This window comes from Lynx canadensis, chromosome F2 (genome assembly GCF_007474595.2).
Source record: "Lynx canadensis isolate LIC74 chromosome F2, mLynCan4.pri.v2, whole genome shotgun sequence".
Classification (NCBI taxonomy): domain Eukaryota; kingdom Metazoa; phylum Chordata; class Mammalia; order Carnivora; family Felidae; genus Lynx; species Lynx canadensis.
The window spans coordinates 33960602-33975954 of record NC_044320.2 but is presented as its reverse complement, the minus strand read 5'-3'; the positions used below and the strand labels follow the sequence as shown (position 1 = coordinate 33975954).

Here is a 15353-nt window from a genome sequence, read left to right as displayed (position 1 = left end):
ATATATTAGAATACCACTAAGTCTCACTTAGGTCAAAACAGAGTATGTATTTTCCTATCACCGAAACAACCCCAGATCTATTCCTTCTATAAATTTCAGCTTTTTTGAATGATGCCACTATCTGTTGTTTTGTCACCTAGACCAGAAAACCAGGCATACTCTCAGGTTTTTGTCCATTGCTGTTCTTCCCCCCACAAATATTGGATTTGATTATTTCCTCTCTTATCTACAAGAGCCAATAACTGCTGTCCTTTTTAGGCTTTCACCTTCTTCACCTGGACTAATGTTAGTCTCCTAAATGGTCTCTCTCCTCCAGTCCAGATTCCTCACACACATCCCTCCCACGTCCCTACCGTGATATTTGTAAAATGCTGATCTGATTGTTTTACCTCCTGCTTAATAACTAGTTAATGATGACTCATTGTTTGAATGGAGTTTCTAATGGCATAAAGCGCCCTTTCCCTATGATTCGTACCCTGCCTAACTCGAGACACATGCTTCACTCCATCCTGTATGCCCCAGCCAGACCACAGTCCTTGCATTTCTCTTAAATTATTACTGTCGTTTATCTCTTACAGTTTTGCTTACCCTTCCACTTTAATCTGAAACACAGCTCTGTTTTCCCCTGGACCCTGCTCCTACCCATAAATAACCCCTCCCACCTGATGAACACGTCTTCTTCTTTTTTTTTCTTTTTCTGAATTTAAGCATCATCTCCCATGATGCTTTCTTTGGGCAACTCATGCGAGTTAATCACTCACTCTTTTGTGCCTCAGTGGATTCCAACCAAGACTGCTAATCTAGTACTTTTAACATTTTATGATTAAGTGACTGTATTTCTCTACGTCCTCCTGTTTACTGTTGAGTGAATGAATGGAAGAAAGAAATCTGGTGTACTCATCATGGGCATGTTATTTTGAGAGAGGTATTGTCTTTTTCTCTTTTTAATTATTTATTTATTTTTTAGAATTTACATCCAAGTTAGTTAGCATATAGTGCAATAATGATTCAGGAGTAGAATCCGGTGATTCAATCCCCTACATATAACACCCAGTGTTCATCCCAGAGAGAGTCCTCCTTATGCCTCTTACCCACTTAGCCCATCACCCCACCCACAGCCCTCTAGCAACCCTCAGTTTATTCTAGATATTTAAGAGTCTCTATTGTTTTGTCCCCCCTCCCTGTTTTTTATATTATTTTGCTTCCCTTCCCTTATGTTCATCTGTCTTGTATCTTAAATTCCACATATGGGTGAGTTTATATATTTGTCTTTCTCTGACTAATTTTGTCTCAGCTAATACTCTCTAGTTCCACCCACGTTGTTGCAAATGGCAAGATTTCCATTCTTTTTGATTGCCGAGTAATTTCTCCATTGTGTATAATATATACACACCAACATATATGTTTCAGATTAAAGTGGCAGGGGAAGCAAAAACATAAGAGGTCAACGGCAGTAATAATTTAAGGGAAATGCAAGTAGTGTGGTCTGGCTGGGGCATACAGAATGGAGTGAAGCATGTGTCTCGAGTTAGGCAGGGTACGAATCATAGGGAGAGGCGCTTTACGCCATTAGAAACTCCATTCAAGTTTCATTCTTCTTATCCATTCATCCGTTGATGGACATTTAGGCTCTTTCCATACTTTGCCTATTGTCGGTAGTGCTGCTGTAAACATTGGGGTGCATGTGCCCCTTCGAAACAGCACACCTGTATCCTTTGGATAAATGCCTAGTAGTGCAATTGCTGGGTCATAGGGTAGTTCTATTTGTAATTTTTTGAGGGACCTCCATACGTTTTCCAGAGTGGTTGCACCAGTCTGCATTCCCACCAGCAGTGCAAAATGGTTCCTCTTTCTCTGCATCCTCGCCAACAGCTGTCATTGCCCGAGTTGTTAATTTTAGCCACTCTGACTGGTGTGAGGTGGTATCTCGTTGTGGTTTTGATTTGTATTTCTCTGACGATGAGTGATGTTGAGCATCTTTTCATGTGTCTGTCGGCCACCTGGATGTCTTCTTTGGAAAAGTGTTCAGAGATAGGCATTGTCTTTTGATCTGGCTCCTTGCTGCAGCTCAGCACTGTGATAATGTGTTTTGAAGATGGCAGTCTAAACCTGTGAATGAATAAATAAAAGGTAAATTGTATAGGCAGTACGTAATTGTTGCGACTCTTAGAAGAAGGGAGTAGGCTTGACAGAGTAATATTGTAGTGGTGCGAGAGGTGGTTTAAGATTGGTTAGATAAGGTAGGCAAGAAGAGAGAGACAAGTGATGGTAGTTTAACTATGTAGAGTATACAGCATTGATATAGAGGGGAATCTACCTTTTTGGCAATGGAAGAAAGCAGAAGGGGAAAGACTAAATATTTAAGAGAAGGACTCTAAGGGGAGCTGACATTAGTTTACTAGGTGACTGGGGGACTAATAATACAAAGTTGTACAAATATACAAAGAATAGTCATTGGCAGATGCAGTTGCCATATTTAGTCACAAATAGTGCTATGACTATCAGGAGCACGTATCAGACAGGAAAGGGAACAACAAAAACAATGATATAAGTGAGAATGAGAAGGTAGATTAACACTTACATTGATCTTCAGGAGAGGCAATGTGGTTGGTTATTAGCAGAAGCGATAAGACAGTAAGGATGGTCATAGGGAGTTGATCATAAGGAAAAATGGTCAGTATAAAATTATTTTAGGGGTGCCTGGCTGGCTCAGTTGGTTAAGCTTCTGACTCTTGATTTAAGCTCATGATCTTCCGGTTCGTAAGTTCGGGTTTGTGAGTTCGAGCCCCGTGTGTCTGCATTGACAGTGCAGAGCCCCTTGGGATTCTCTCTCTTTCCCTTTCTCTCTACCCCCCCCCGCTCACGTGTACACATGCATGCTCTCTCTCTCCCTCAAAATAAAAAATAAACTTAAAATTTATTTTAGAAAATAAAATACATTTTTAATAGCTTTTAAAAATAATTTTTAAATATATGTATTTGTACTCTGAAACTTTTAATAAATGCTTTTGGATGTACTCCAACTGTAGTAATTATGACCTAAAATAATGTAGTTAGCAATGAAATTACAGGAAAGATACGTAAAGCCAACAGAGGACGCTGGCATTAGAGTGGCAGCGTGGTGTCGTGGCTTCAGCACAAGTTCTGACGTGAGAAGTTTGAATCCCAGCTTTGTCACTTACTAGCTCTGTGACCTGGTACAAGATGCTTAACCTCTGCCTCCATCTCTCCATTTGTAAATAGAAATAACAATAGTGCTTATCTCACTAGGCGACTGTGAGGATAAAACGAGTCAATATTTGTGAAGCACTTATTTTGTGTTTTTTTATTCAATGAGATCATCAGATTTGTGTGCTGGGTTAGTGTATCCCTTATGGTGGACCTAGACCTCTACTTCTTCCTCTTCCTCAGTCCGGTGTTAAGAGCCTTACTTCTCAGTATCTCCTAAATCAGCCCACTTCTCTCCATTTCTCTTGACTATGACTGTAGTTCAACTACTTTGTAGTGCTTCTTGCCCCAAATATTTCAACATCTCCTAATTGTTCTCCCAGCTTCTGGACTGTCCCCTTCCGGACAGCGGCACTTGCAGCATAGTGAAGGCTCGGTAAATAGTAGCTAATAATATTGTGCCTCTCATTTATAAATCAATGATAGGTTTTTTGCTTATTTTTTATCCTGTTGAAAGATAATAAAGATACGATGGCATAATATTTCACATATGTATTATAGTGAAGTTTTCCTGGTCTGTTATAGCTAAAATTTAACTTATTTTATCTGTTCAGAGGGATTAACTATTAGCCAATTCATTAGCTATGGCTTCATTTTCTTTTTTATTTGTGCAATGTGCATTATTTTGTTTAAGTGTTATGCTTCTCAGTTTCAGGCAAATGTTAATATATGTTAATATGTTAATGTGAGGCTTTAGTTCAGACATATCAGTTGTAATCTAGTCATTTTCAAATACTTTTATTCCAAATATGCCAGGCTTGTTTGTGCTTTTGTGCTTTTGCATTTTTCATTTTGTTGCATAAAATAGTCTCCCTTACTGGTCTTGCTTGACATTCTCTTCTTTATTCTTTAAAGATCTGCTTACATCTCAGAAACTTTGTCTTAATCCTTTTTCTTGAAGTCCTGTTATCTCCTCAATCATTGGTGTTTCTATAGTGTTTTGTTGTTTTCTTGCTTTCATAAGTCTCTCTGTTATGCAATGATTTTTCTTCTCTTACTACATTTAGTTCTTTGGGAGGAACTGTCTTACTTAATTTACATCTTAGATGTCTTATTACATCTCAGAAATCTAGTGTAGTTCCTGATACATATATAATGAGTGGTCCATAAATGATTTTTGTTGGCCTAAATTATTAGCAATAGAAGTCCTGGACTGTGTACAATAGCTTTTATATGATCTTTAGTTTTAACATTTGTAACAGGTGAAACAGTCAAGAACACAGTAATGTAAAGGATGCCGTCCTGTCCCTTCTATGCAATATCCTATGTTTCATAGTTTAGAGTATCAGATATAGAACTACATGCCAGGCACTGGATGGAGAGCTTTTCATATTATTTTATTTCAGAAAACCCTATAAAGTAAATATTAATTCCCTGTTTTGCAGACACAGGCTTAACTTAAGAAAATTGTTATTTAAAAATGTTCTGGAATCTGTGTGGTTCAGTTGGTTAAGCGTCTGACTTCGGCTCAGGTCATGATCTTGTGGTTTGTGAGTTCGAGCCCTGCATCAGGCTCTGTGCTGACAGCTCAGAGCCTGAAGCCTGCTTCAGATTCTGTGTTTCCCTTTCTGTCTTCCCCTCCCCCACTCACACTCTATCTGTCAAAAATAAACGTTAAAATTTTTTTTAATGTTATTTAAATGTTATTGTATTTATTTTTAAAAAGTTTTAAGTTTATTTATTTATTTGAGACACAGAGCAAGCATGGGAGGGGCAGAGGGGAGACAGAGAATCCCAAGCAGACTCTGCACTGTCAGTGCAAAGCCTGATGTGGGGATGGAACTCACAAACCATGAGATCATGACCTGAGCCAAAACCAAGAGTCGGATGCTGAACGGACTGAGCCACCCAGGTACCCCTTTAAATGTTATTTTAAGAAAAGGTGGAATTTTAAGATAGGTCTGCCTGATTGCAAAGTCCTTGCTCTTAGTCACGACTATTATTGCTACTTATCTTTCAGAGAGCAATGATCCCTCAAAATACATGATTTTACTTTGTAATGTACAGAATTTTTTTAATTTATATAAGTTCTTATAACATATCAGATCATTATCATTACATTATCACCTTGCCAGTTATCATTTCTTTATGTTTTAGTAAAGAGAAATGCAACAATTTTTAACTTCAGAATATCTAAGTACGTTCCCCTTGGCCAAATCATGCATCTCATCGTTTTCTTTTCCACATTTATAGTGGGAATCTATGACCCAAAATTGCCAATTGTAATCAGTAACATGTTACCTTTAATGGTTTTTCTAATTAATTTTTTTCCTTGTAGTTAATAAAGCTTGGAAAGCTTCTAAATTAATGGGACATAAATAACTTTTGGAAGCAATATGCATAATTCATATAGAATTTTGTCTACTTTTGATAGTATGATGAAATTAAAGATAAACAGTGATGCTCTGTTTTATTGTCTTTGTACTTAAAAGCTATTTGCCTTAAGATTTTTCAATTTCTCTCTTTGAGTTAATTGAGTGTTAAATTGGGATTTTATTTGTGGAAAGAACATCCCATTTTTCTGATGTTTGTTTTTTTATTGCTTTTACACAAATTATTGTGTTTATGTATCTTTATAAATTCTAGTATATGGCGTGCTCTTGCTTGAAATATGTGGAAAAAATTTTCCTTTTAAAATGTTATATTTCACAAAATGCAATTTAGACTTTCTCAGAATTTTTATTTCACTAACAAACTCTTAAAAACTCTTGCTTGTTTTAAGAATGGAATTAATTATTATTTTTTTTGTTTTGTCTTTTCTGTCTTTTCTAACTTGCTTTCGTGGATATTCACACCAGGAGGACAAAGTGGTTAGAGTCTTTTTTCTGTCTAATATTATTTTTTCTTGTTGCTATTATTGCTAGTTTTAATTTTATAGCTGTATTTAATTTGTATGCTTCTAAGTGTTTTGTTACAGCCATTGTGCATGATAATTGCTATACATTAATATATTTAAGCATGCTATCTGACTTTACTGAAAAACATATTTCATTATATTATAGATGAAACTTTGATTATTTGATTCTTAAAAAAGCTTGCCTCTTTAGCGTTTTGTACCTTTTTAAAGGAGATAGCCCAGCATTTTTCATTGTGATAAGAATTCCTTTAATCTTCTTATGTTTCTCTAAACTCATTGTATTGGTCAGAGTTTTTAACAGAAGCTTCTGAGTTAGTATAAAGATTTAATCTTTGTAATAATGAGTCTCAATAGCATCAAACATGGATTTTCTGAAGTACATGTTTATACTTGATTTGAGTATTTAATATATTTTTATTTTTCTTAACAATATGTTTAGAGATTGGTAAAATGTCTATGTTGTATGCTCATGTTGATTATTAGATATAATTGTAATTAAAAAATTCTCAGATATATAGAATTTGACCACAGGTAAGATTTGAATAATCTGCTAATGTCTGCAGAAGTCTGATTTGGGTTTGGATTTGGATCTGCTCTGGAGATGTTGACTTCCTGCAAAGCACAGATAAAAACTTTCCTTTCTGATTCCTTTGATGAGTCAGACTAAAACTTGAGGTCTTTTCAAGTTTTCCAAATTTAAATTAGCATGAAACCTAAAGAGAAATCCTTTGGCTGATCTCTTCTTTTATGTGGTTGGAGAATTTTTATTCTTTTAGTTTTCGGTTACTTGGTTGGGATAACGTAGGTGTTGGCAGATATTGATGTGGGTTCAGAATGAATTCTCTAAAAAAATTTTTTTTAATGTTTATTTTTGACAGCAAGAGAGACACACACAGAGACTGAGTGGGGGAGGGTCAGAGAGAGAGGGAGACACAGAATCTGAAACAGGCTCCAGGCTCTGAGCTGTCAGCACAGAGCCCGACGCGGGGCTCGAACTCATGGACCGCGAGATCATGACCTGAGCCGAAGTCGGCCGCTCAACCGACTGAGCCACCCAGGCGCCCCCAGAATGAATTCTTTGAGGAGAAAAGACACTGTGACTCTGTCACTATCCTTTTTTAATTTTTTTTTTAAATACCTATAGGAATTCTACTAAACTTTTGAGGCAGTTTTGAGGACTTAGAGTCAATCACTGTAGACATGTCCCAGACTGGGCACCATATTCGATCCAGGGCAAGCTCCCTAGAGAACCTGCCAGTTTTCTACAAGCTAAGTTTATCAGCTGACCCTCAAGGAGTACAATTCAGGCAATTCAATACCTTTAGAATCTCTAGTGCTACTTTTGTGTTCAGAGTTAACACAAGATACATGATGGTTTGATGATTGTAGTTTTCATAGTGAATTCTGACACCTATCCCAGAAACGAGACATTTGGTGATAACTTAGCTATGGAAATGACAAGATTTCATAATATAATAGATAGACTAACAGTATGTGAATTTTATGTGCATTAGAACATTTCAAATAAAATTCAACAGGGCTTTTTATGGTACTCTTTATGCAGCCCTATTTAATAGAACTTCCACTGATGATGAAAATGTTTTATATCTTCAGCATCCAATGCAGTAGACTCTAGTCACATGTAGCTATTGGACATGCAAAATGTGGCTAGTGCAACTGAGGCATTTAAATTTAAATTTTATTTAATTTTAATTAAATTTAAACAGCTATTTATGGCTAGTGGCTAAACAAACTCCAAGCTTGGGGGCGCCTGGGTGGCTTAGTCAGTTAAGTGTCTGACTCTTGATTTCAGCTCAGGTCATGGTCTCATGGTTGTGGGATTGAGCCCTGCTTAAGATTCTTTCTCCCTCTGACCCTCCCCTGCTCATGCTTGCATTCTTTCTCTCTCTATAAAAAAGAAAGAAAGAAAGAGAAAAAAAGAAAGAAAGAAAGAAAGAAAGAGAGCAAGAAAGAAAGAGTAAGAAAGGAATAAAGAAAGAAGAGGAAGGAAGAGAAGAAGAAGAAAGAAGGAGAAAGAGAGAAAGAGAGAAAGAAAGAAAAAAGAAAGAAAGAAGAAAGAAAGAAAGAAAGACCAAACTTGGATAGTAAACATTAGGTGACTATTCAGCCTCTAAATCAATGCCCTGTACTATAGGAGCAGTATGATGTATATACTAGCAGTAGAGAGAAAAACTGTACAGAATGCAGGAAGGCTACACTTGCCAATGCCAATCTCTTATATAGCCAAGGAAAATAATTGACAAGGGACATCATCCTAAAGCGCAGAACCAGGGAATATGAATGACAATAGTCAAGGGCGAATAGCTGAATCAGGGGCTGCCCAATAGGATAGCCAAAGAAATTAAGGTATGTTTATGTAGGGATTGCTGTGTGCTGTGGACAGTTGACCACTGTATATTTCTTGTTCTTCCCATTTTTGAATGAGAATTTATGTTGCCATCACTCTGTTTTTTCTTCATCATTGTGTATTGAGTGTGTTGGGAACAGACAAGTTGTCTTTCAGTGTGTAGGTCAGTGGTTCACAATAATGCACACTAGACCATGATGGAGAGATTTTTCTCTACCTCACAGATCCCACACTCAGAGCTAGATTTTGTAACTAGATGAGACTTTGGGATTATCTCCCTTGGGGAAGGAGTGAATGTGTTATGTGTTTTATACATACATACATACATGTATGTATATACATACACACAGACATGCACACACACACACATATATAAAGACTTTTGATTAATTGAAAGAGCACAGTGTTCTAGAACCTGTTCAATGGCTATCTTAACAGACATTTTCAACTTCTTTCTCTCTTTCAATCCCCAATGGAACGACTTGAAAAATATAAAATTTTTTAGTCCTTGCAACTGGGAATGACTGTGGCAGTTCTAGCAAACGAAATGTAAGAAAATTTATGAGGGTTTCTAGAAAGTCATGATAAAAAAAATAAATAAAGTGTAGTTGGCACTACCTTTTAATGCAAAAGTGTTATCTTGAGTTTTACCAGCCCTTGGTGAAGGTGAGCCAAGAGTATCGGAATCATTAGGCATGCCATCGTTGAGCTGTTGGTTTAATCATATCAGACACCTTTCTTCAATGTGAAAAATATCCGCCCTCAATGAGTTCCTGTCACTAGTAGTCAGATTTTCTGTTGCTTATAGACAAAAACATTCCTAGTGGAAACATTAGTGGAGATGTAATGTGCAGCAGGGAAACCCTACAAACATCCCGAGTTTTCTTCAGAAATATCAGACTAGAATAAAGAAATACATGTTGATCATTGCCCAGATACTCATCTATCTGCATTTGCCCCTGTGTTTGAAGAGTTAGGATCACTTAACACCTCAGGTTGCAAACAGTAAATTAATATGAATGTGTTGGTCTGAGAGATTGAATATTTGCTTAAGTATGAATTTATCCTATTTCACATAGACTCAAAGAAAAAGGATTGATTGTATATTTTTAATATACTTTGGATGTTTCTTTGAGTTTTGTGCGAAACAAATAAGGAAACTGAATTTCTATGGTAAATTATTTGCCCATAGGCTAGAGCATATCTCTGTTTATCTTGCAATGAATACTGACCTATTCATGTCTAGTGAAAGCATAATGAAATTATAGCTTTGGGAACAAAGTGATGCTCATTTCACTGTCTAGAGATAATATTATCTGTTTGTATAAAGACCACTGTAATGAGGATCTTAAATTATTCCTCTATCTCTTTTTATAATAGTGATCGAGTCTCTTAGGATACTAGTATCTCTTGAGACCCTGGAAAATAAAATTTTCACTCATTAGTGATGGACTGTTGACCTTTACTGTAAAAAGTAATGTTACTAATGGTTATTGTTATCGGAATGAAGGATGCGGACAGATGACGTGAGTATTTTTCTCCCATTTCAGGAACAGGAAGATTATCTGTTGGGTTGCAGCTGTAGCTATGATTCAGGGCAAAGTGCTTTGTTTTCATTGAAATGTGATGCTTTTTCTGATGGAAGCACATTATTCAGGCTTCCATACCCTATACGTTTATCTAACTGCTCATTGTAATTCTCATTTGGAGTTGCAATTCAGCAAAAAGGTTTTTCAAGTTACTGTATATTTGAATGTTCCATTTCATCTGGGCAATAGCTGTGCCAAGTTGCATTCCAGCAAATACTGTCTTAACAGTGATAAATTAATTTGTTTGCATTTGCATTTCTACTCAAAAATACAAAAGCATGTATACAATATTAATAAAATTGTTCTAGAAATGGGATATAAGAGCTCTCCTAGGGCCAACTTTTATAATAAAATCACAACTTTCAATACTACTCATACCATCCTACCTCTTATCACAAGCCTGACAGAGACGAGAATTTGTACATTTTCAGCAAGACTACTATACAAACATCCAGAGTTTTTTGTTAGTGATATAGAAGTATTTTGAACTATATTGTTTAGCAACATACCATTCAACAAAAATGTGGAAAAAAATGCATTTAGAAGACAGGAGGAGGGCGGGGAGATTGGGGAAGTAGGTGATAGAGGATTAAGAGGTTCAGACTTCCACTTACGAAGTAAATAAGTCACAGAGATGAAAAGTACAGCATAGGGAATATAATCAGTAATATCATAATAACATTGGGTGGTGATGGATGGTAACTATGCTGGTCGTGGTGGGCACTGAGTAATTTATAGAATTGTTAAATCAATGTGTTGTACACCCGAAACTAATATAACACTGTATGCTAATTGTACTTCAGTAAAAAAAAACAAAACAGGAGGTTTTGAGTAAATCAAAAGACAGATAGGGATTGCTGAATATTTGCCTGGATATTTATATATATTCTAAATTTAGAGAAAAATTTATAATTTTAAAAATCGTGCATCTGAGCAGTTGCATAGTTTTTGTAAATGGGCAAGTGAACTTTGAAAATCTGCTTTAGGTCTCTTTTGAAAAGGGATTAAAACTCACACCGTGGAAATTCTGTGACATGACACATGTGTGAAATAAAATATACTAGAGGGAAGTGATAAAGAATATATATGACAAGTGAAAATACTAATAACTAAATGTTGAAGTTTTTAGAGGTTGATGTTACTAATAAGAACTGATTTAAAGTGACTCTTAGCTTGGCTACGATAGAGATCAGAGGAAGTTGGAGAGACCATGATGTATATTTATAGTTGCAGCGTAGCTAACTTCTTGAGAGCAGGGACAGATCATACATTGTGATTATGTATTTTACTACTTCTTCACCTTTTAGGCAACTTTTACTTTCATCAAATTATTCCACTCATGTATTCCATTCCATTGAATCTACGATTGAAACAAGACCTGTTTGTTTATCCTCTTTGAGATTCCCATAACTATGAAATGCCATAGATGAATGTTTATGAGCTCCTGAAATAGGAGACAGTGTCACTGGCTACATGCAGTGAAGGATTTGAGAGTTGAGAGTTAAAACTGAGAAATTTAGTGGTTGAATAAAGAGGATAAAAAAGAATAGTATATGATGACAACTAGATTTTGCATTGAATGAAGATATTTGTGCGGAAGCCAACATATGGAAGATAGAGGACATATTTTGGGCAGGAAAGGAAGGCACTGATTGTAGTTATGGGGATACAGAGTTTGAAGAGCTTTTAGGAAACCAAGAAAGAGGTGTTTATTAATAATAACAACAGCTAACTGTATTAAACAATCATTCTGTATGAAGAGCACTGTAATAAACTTTTCAACGTGTATTATTTCATTCCTCATGACAACTTCTATTTAACAGTGAGTGGGGGAGGCCTCATAGGGGCTGAGGTGGGATGCAACATGAAATGATTAAGAAAAAAAACTCTATTTTCAGAATGCCCTGGTTTAAAGCCAGGCTCTATCACTTTACTACTTATTATTATTTGGGCTAGTTACTTCACTACTATAAGCCTCACTTTCCTCATCTCTAAAATGGAGGTTACATTCTTTTTTATTGTTGTTGTAATATTCTTTTTTATGGCTGAGTAATGGTAAATTAAATATATATACCACATGTTTATCCATTCATCAGTTGATGGACACTTGGGTTGTTTCCACAATTCGGCTATTGTAGATGATGCTGCTATAAACATCGGGTGCATGATCCCTTTGAATTAGTATTTTTGTATTCTTTGGGTGAATACCCAGTAGTGTGGTTGCTGGATCATAGGGTAGTTCTATTTTTAACTTTTAAGGAATCTCCCTACTGGTCCCCACAGTGGCTGCACCAGCTTGCATTCCCACCAACAGTGCAAGAGGGTTCCTCTTTCTCCACATCCTTGCCAACACCTGTTGTTTCTTGTGTTGTTGATTTTAGCCATTCCGACAGGTGTGAGATGATATCTCATTGTAGTTTTGATTTGCATTTCCTGGATGGCAAATGATGTTGAGCATTTCATTTTCATGTATCTGTCAGCCGTCTGTGTGCCTTCTTTGGAAAAATGTCTTCTGTTCATTTTTTAATTGGATTATTTGTTTTTTAGGTGTTGAGTTTGATAAGTTCCTTATAGATTTTGGATACTAACCCTTTACTGGATATGTCATTTGCAAATATCTTCTTCTATTCTGTAGGTTGCCTTTTAGTTTTTTTAATTGGTTGCTTCTCTGTGTAGAAGTTTTTTATTTTGATGAAGTCCCAATAGGTTATTTTTGCTTTTGTTTCCCTTTCTTCAGGAAACAAATTTAGAAAGATGTTGCTATGGCTGATGTCAAAGGGGATAGTGCCTGTGTTCTCTAGGATTTTTTTGGTTTCAGGTCTCACATTTAGGTCCTTCATCCATTTTGAATTTATTTTTGTGTATGGGGCAAGAAAGTGGTCCAGTTTCATTCTTTTGCATGTTGCTGTCCAGTTTTCCCATCACCATTTGTTGAAGAGACTGTTTTTTGTCCATTGCATATTCTTTCTGGTGCTGTTAAAGATTAATTGACCATATAGTTGTGGCTTCATTTCTGGTTTTTCTATTCTGTTTCATTGATCTATGTGTTTATTTTTGTGCTAGCACCATACTGTTTTGATCACTACAGCTTTGTAATATAACTTGAAGTCTGGAATTGTGATGCCTCCAGCTTTTTTTTTTTTTTTCTTTTCAAGGTTGTTTGGTTTTTCGGGGCAATGACATGCATGGAGCTAGAGAGTATTATGCAAAGTGACATAAGTAGTCAGAGAAAGACAGATACTATATGATTTCACTCATATGTGGAATCTAAGAAACCAAACAAGCAAAAGGAAAAAAGAGAGAGGCAAACCAAGAAACAGACACTTAACTGTAGAGAACAAACTGATGGTTGGCAGAGGGGAGGTAGGTGGGGAAATTGGTTAAAGAGATGATGGGGATTAAGGAGTGCACTTGTGATGAGCACTGGGTGATGTATGTAAGTGTTGAATCACTGTAGTGTGCACTGAAACTAATATAACACTGTATGCTAACTGGAATTTAGGTGTAAAACTTAAAAAAAGAAAAAAAGAAAAAATGGAGATAATAAATAAGTGTACAAGAACAGTGCCTAACCTATAGGGTTGTTTTATTTGATTATTGATTCCTTCCCCACGACTCTGAGTATCCTCTTTCCTAAGTGCCAAAAACGAAAGCAAAAGCCACCATCCTGCTTTAAAAAAAAAAATAATTTATCATATTTTAACATAAAAGATAAAAGAGAACAATATATGGTATTGGTTTGGTGATTGTCCTGCGATAGTCATTGGGTCCAGTGATGATCTAACTGTCCTAGATGTATTCTTCCCCTGTTGAGTCTGCTTCGTCTCTCCAAGGCCTTGGTTTAATTTATCTCACTAGGACAAAACCAGGAGAAGACTTTTTATGGGCCAGTTCTTTCTCGTACGGAGCTGCTTGTGAGTCGTCACCTCTGGGAGAATATGCTCATTTCTTATATTCATGATCCCTCCATTTTCTTCTTTACAGCAGTCTCTGCTCTCAATGTCCCTCCCATGCAAAAGGACCTTTCAGTTTCGTTAACTGTTCCTCTGGTCCCATCTTGTCCTCTGATTCCTATGTCTCTCCATAGTATAGTTCTTTGTCACTGATGTGCTGCAGTATATGCAAATGTTTAACTTGTTTTAAAGAACATTATTATGTATTTGGATCAGTAACATAGGAACATGGTACAGAATTCAAAAGATACAAAAGCATATATAGCAAAACTAAGTTTCTTTCCCATCCCTGGCCCTCGGTCTCCCAGCTTCCCAGTCCCCCAAATCTCTTCCCTACAGGCAGCCAGTTAGCATTTTCTTTTATATATTCTGAGATCTATTATATAGACATACAGTTTTTACATAAATATTCTGCACCTTAATTTTATCTCTTACTTCTATATCTTGGAGATGTTTCCATATTGATAGATATAGAATTATCACATTTATCTTAACGAATTCATTATCACTTTGTATGGATATGCTACAGTTTAATCAGATTATATGTAAGCTTTTACTATTATAAACCTATTTTTTTAACATATGTCACATTTGTAATGTGCATTGCATTGCATATGTGCAAATATTACCGTAGGATAAATTCCTTGAGATGGAATTGCAGAACATTTCAAATTTTGATCAGTATGCCAAATTGCCTGCTCTGAATGTTGCATTAATTTATATTTCTACTGACAGTAGGCGAGGGTGCTGGTTCTCACATCCTTGATAATACAAGGTATCCATCTTTTTTATCTTTACGAAGCTCATTGTTAGTTTATTTTTTTTCTTACTGTGAGTGATTGACATCTTTTATATTTAGAAGCCATTTATGTTTCCTTTTCATTGTACTGTCTTCATGCTTTCATCGAAGACGAAAGCTCTGTATTGTGTTTAGGTTCTGAAACATCAAAAGTACTTTTATTAATGTGTATTCATATTGAAGCAAGATGCTTTGTTAGACACTAGAAGTTTCAGTATGTTTTAAAGTATAGAGCTAGGTAGCAAAAAGGCTAGAAAAGGAAAAAACAAACTTGAAAGGTCCTCTCCTTTTTACGAAATTTTATGATAATTTTGTTGGATTTTCCACATGACCATTCAGAAACAGCTTATGTACAGCAAGTTCACTGCGAAGTGATGCATGTCTTAAATGATAAACAAGGGCAATTTACATGCTATCACTGTTGGCCATGCTATGTTTTCAGACTTAACACATTTATTTTCAAATTGTTGTTTCAAATGTTTCTAAAACTTAGAGCTCATGCAGATATAGTGATGGGATTTATATTTTTAAAGATAAAGACAAGTCTGCAGTACATCTG

General features: G+C 36.0%; 1 protein-coding gene across 1 annotated transcript in view; it reads left to right on the top strand.

Annotated features, from left to right (window-relative positions):
- RIMS2 (regulating synaptic membrane exocytosis 2) overlaps window positions 1-15353 on the top strand; it is a 615364-nt gene that overhangs the window by 132906 nt on the left and 467105 nt on the right. Inside the window, 1 exon segment of the mRNA XM_032591921.1 lies at window positions 6027-6038. Coding sequence (XP_032447812.1) covers window positions 6027-6038 — 12 coding nt within the window.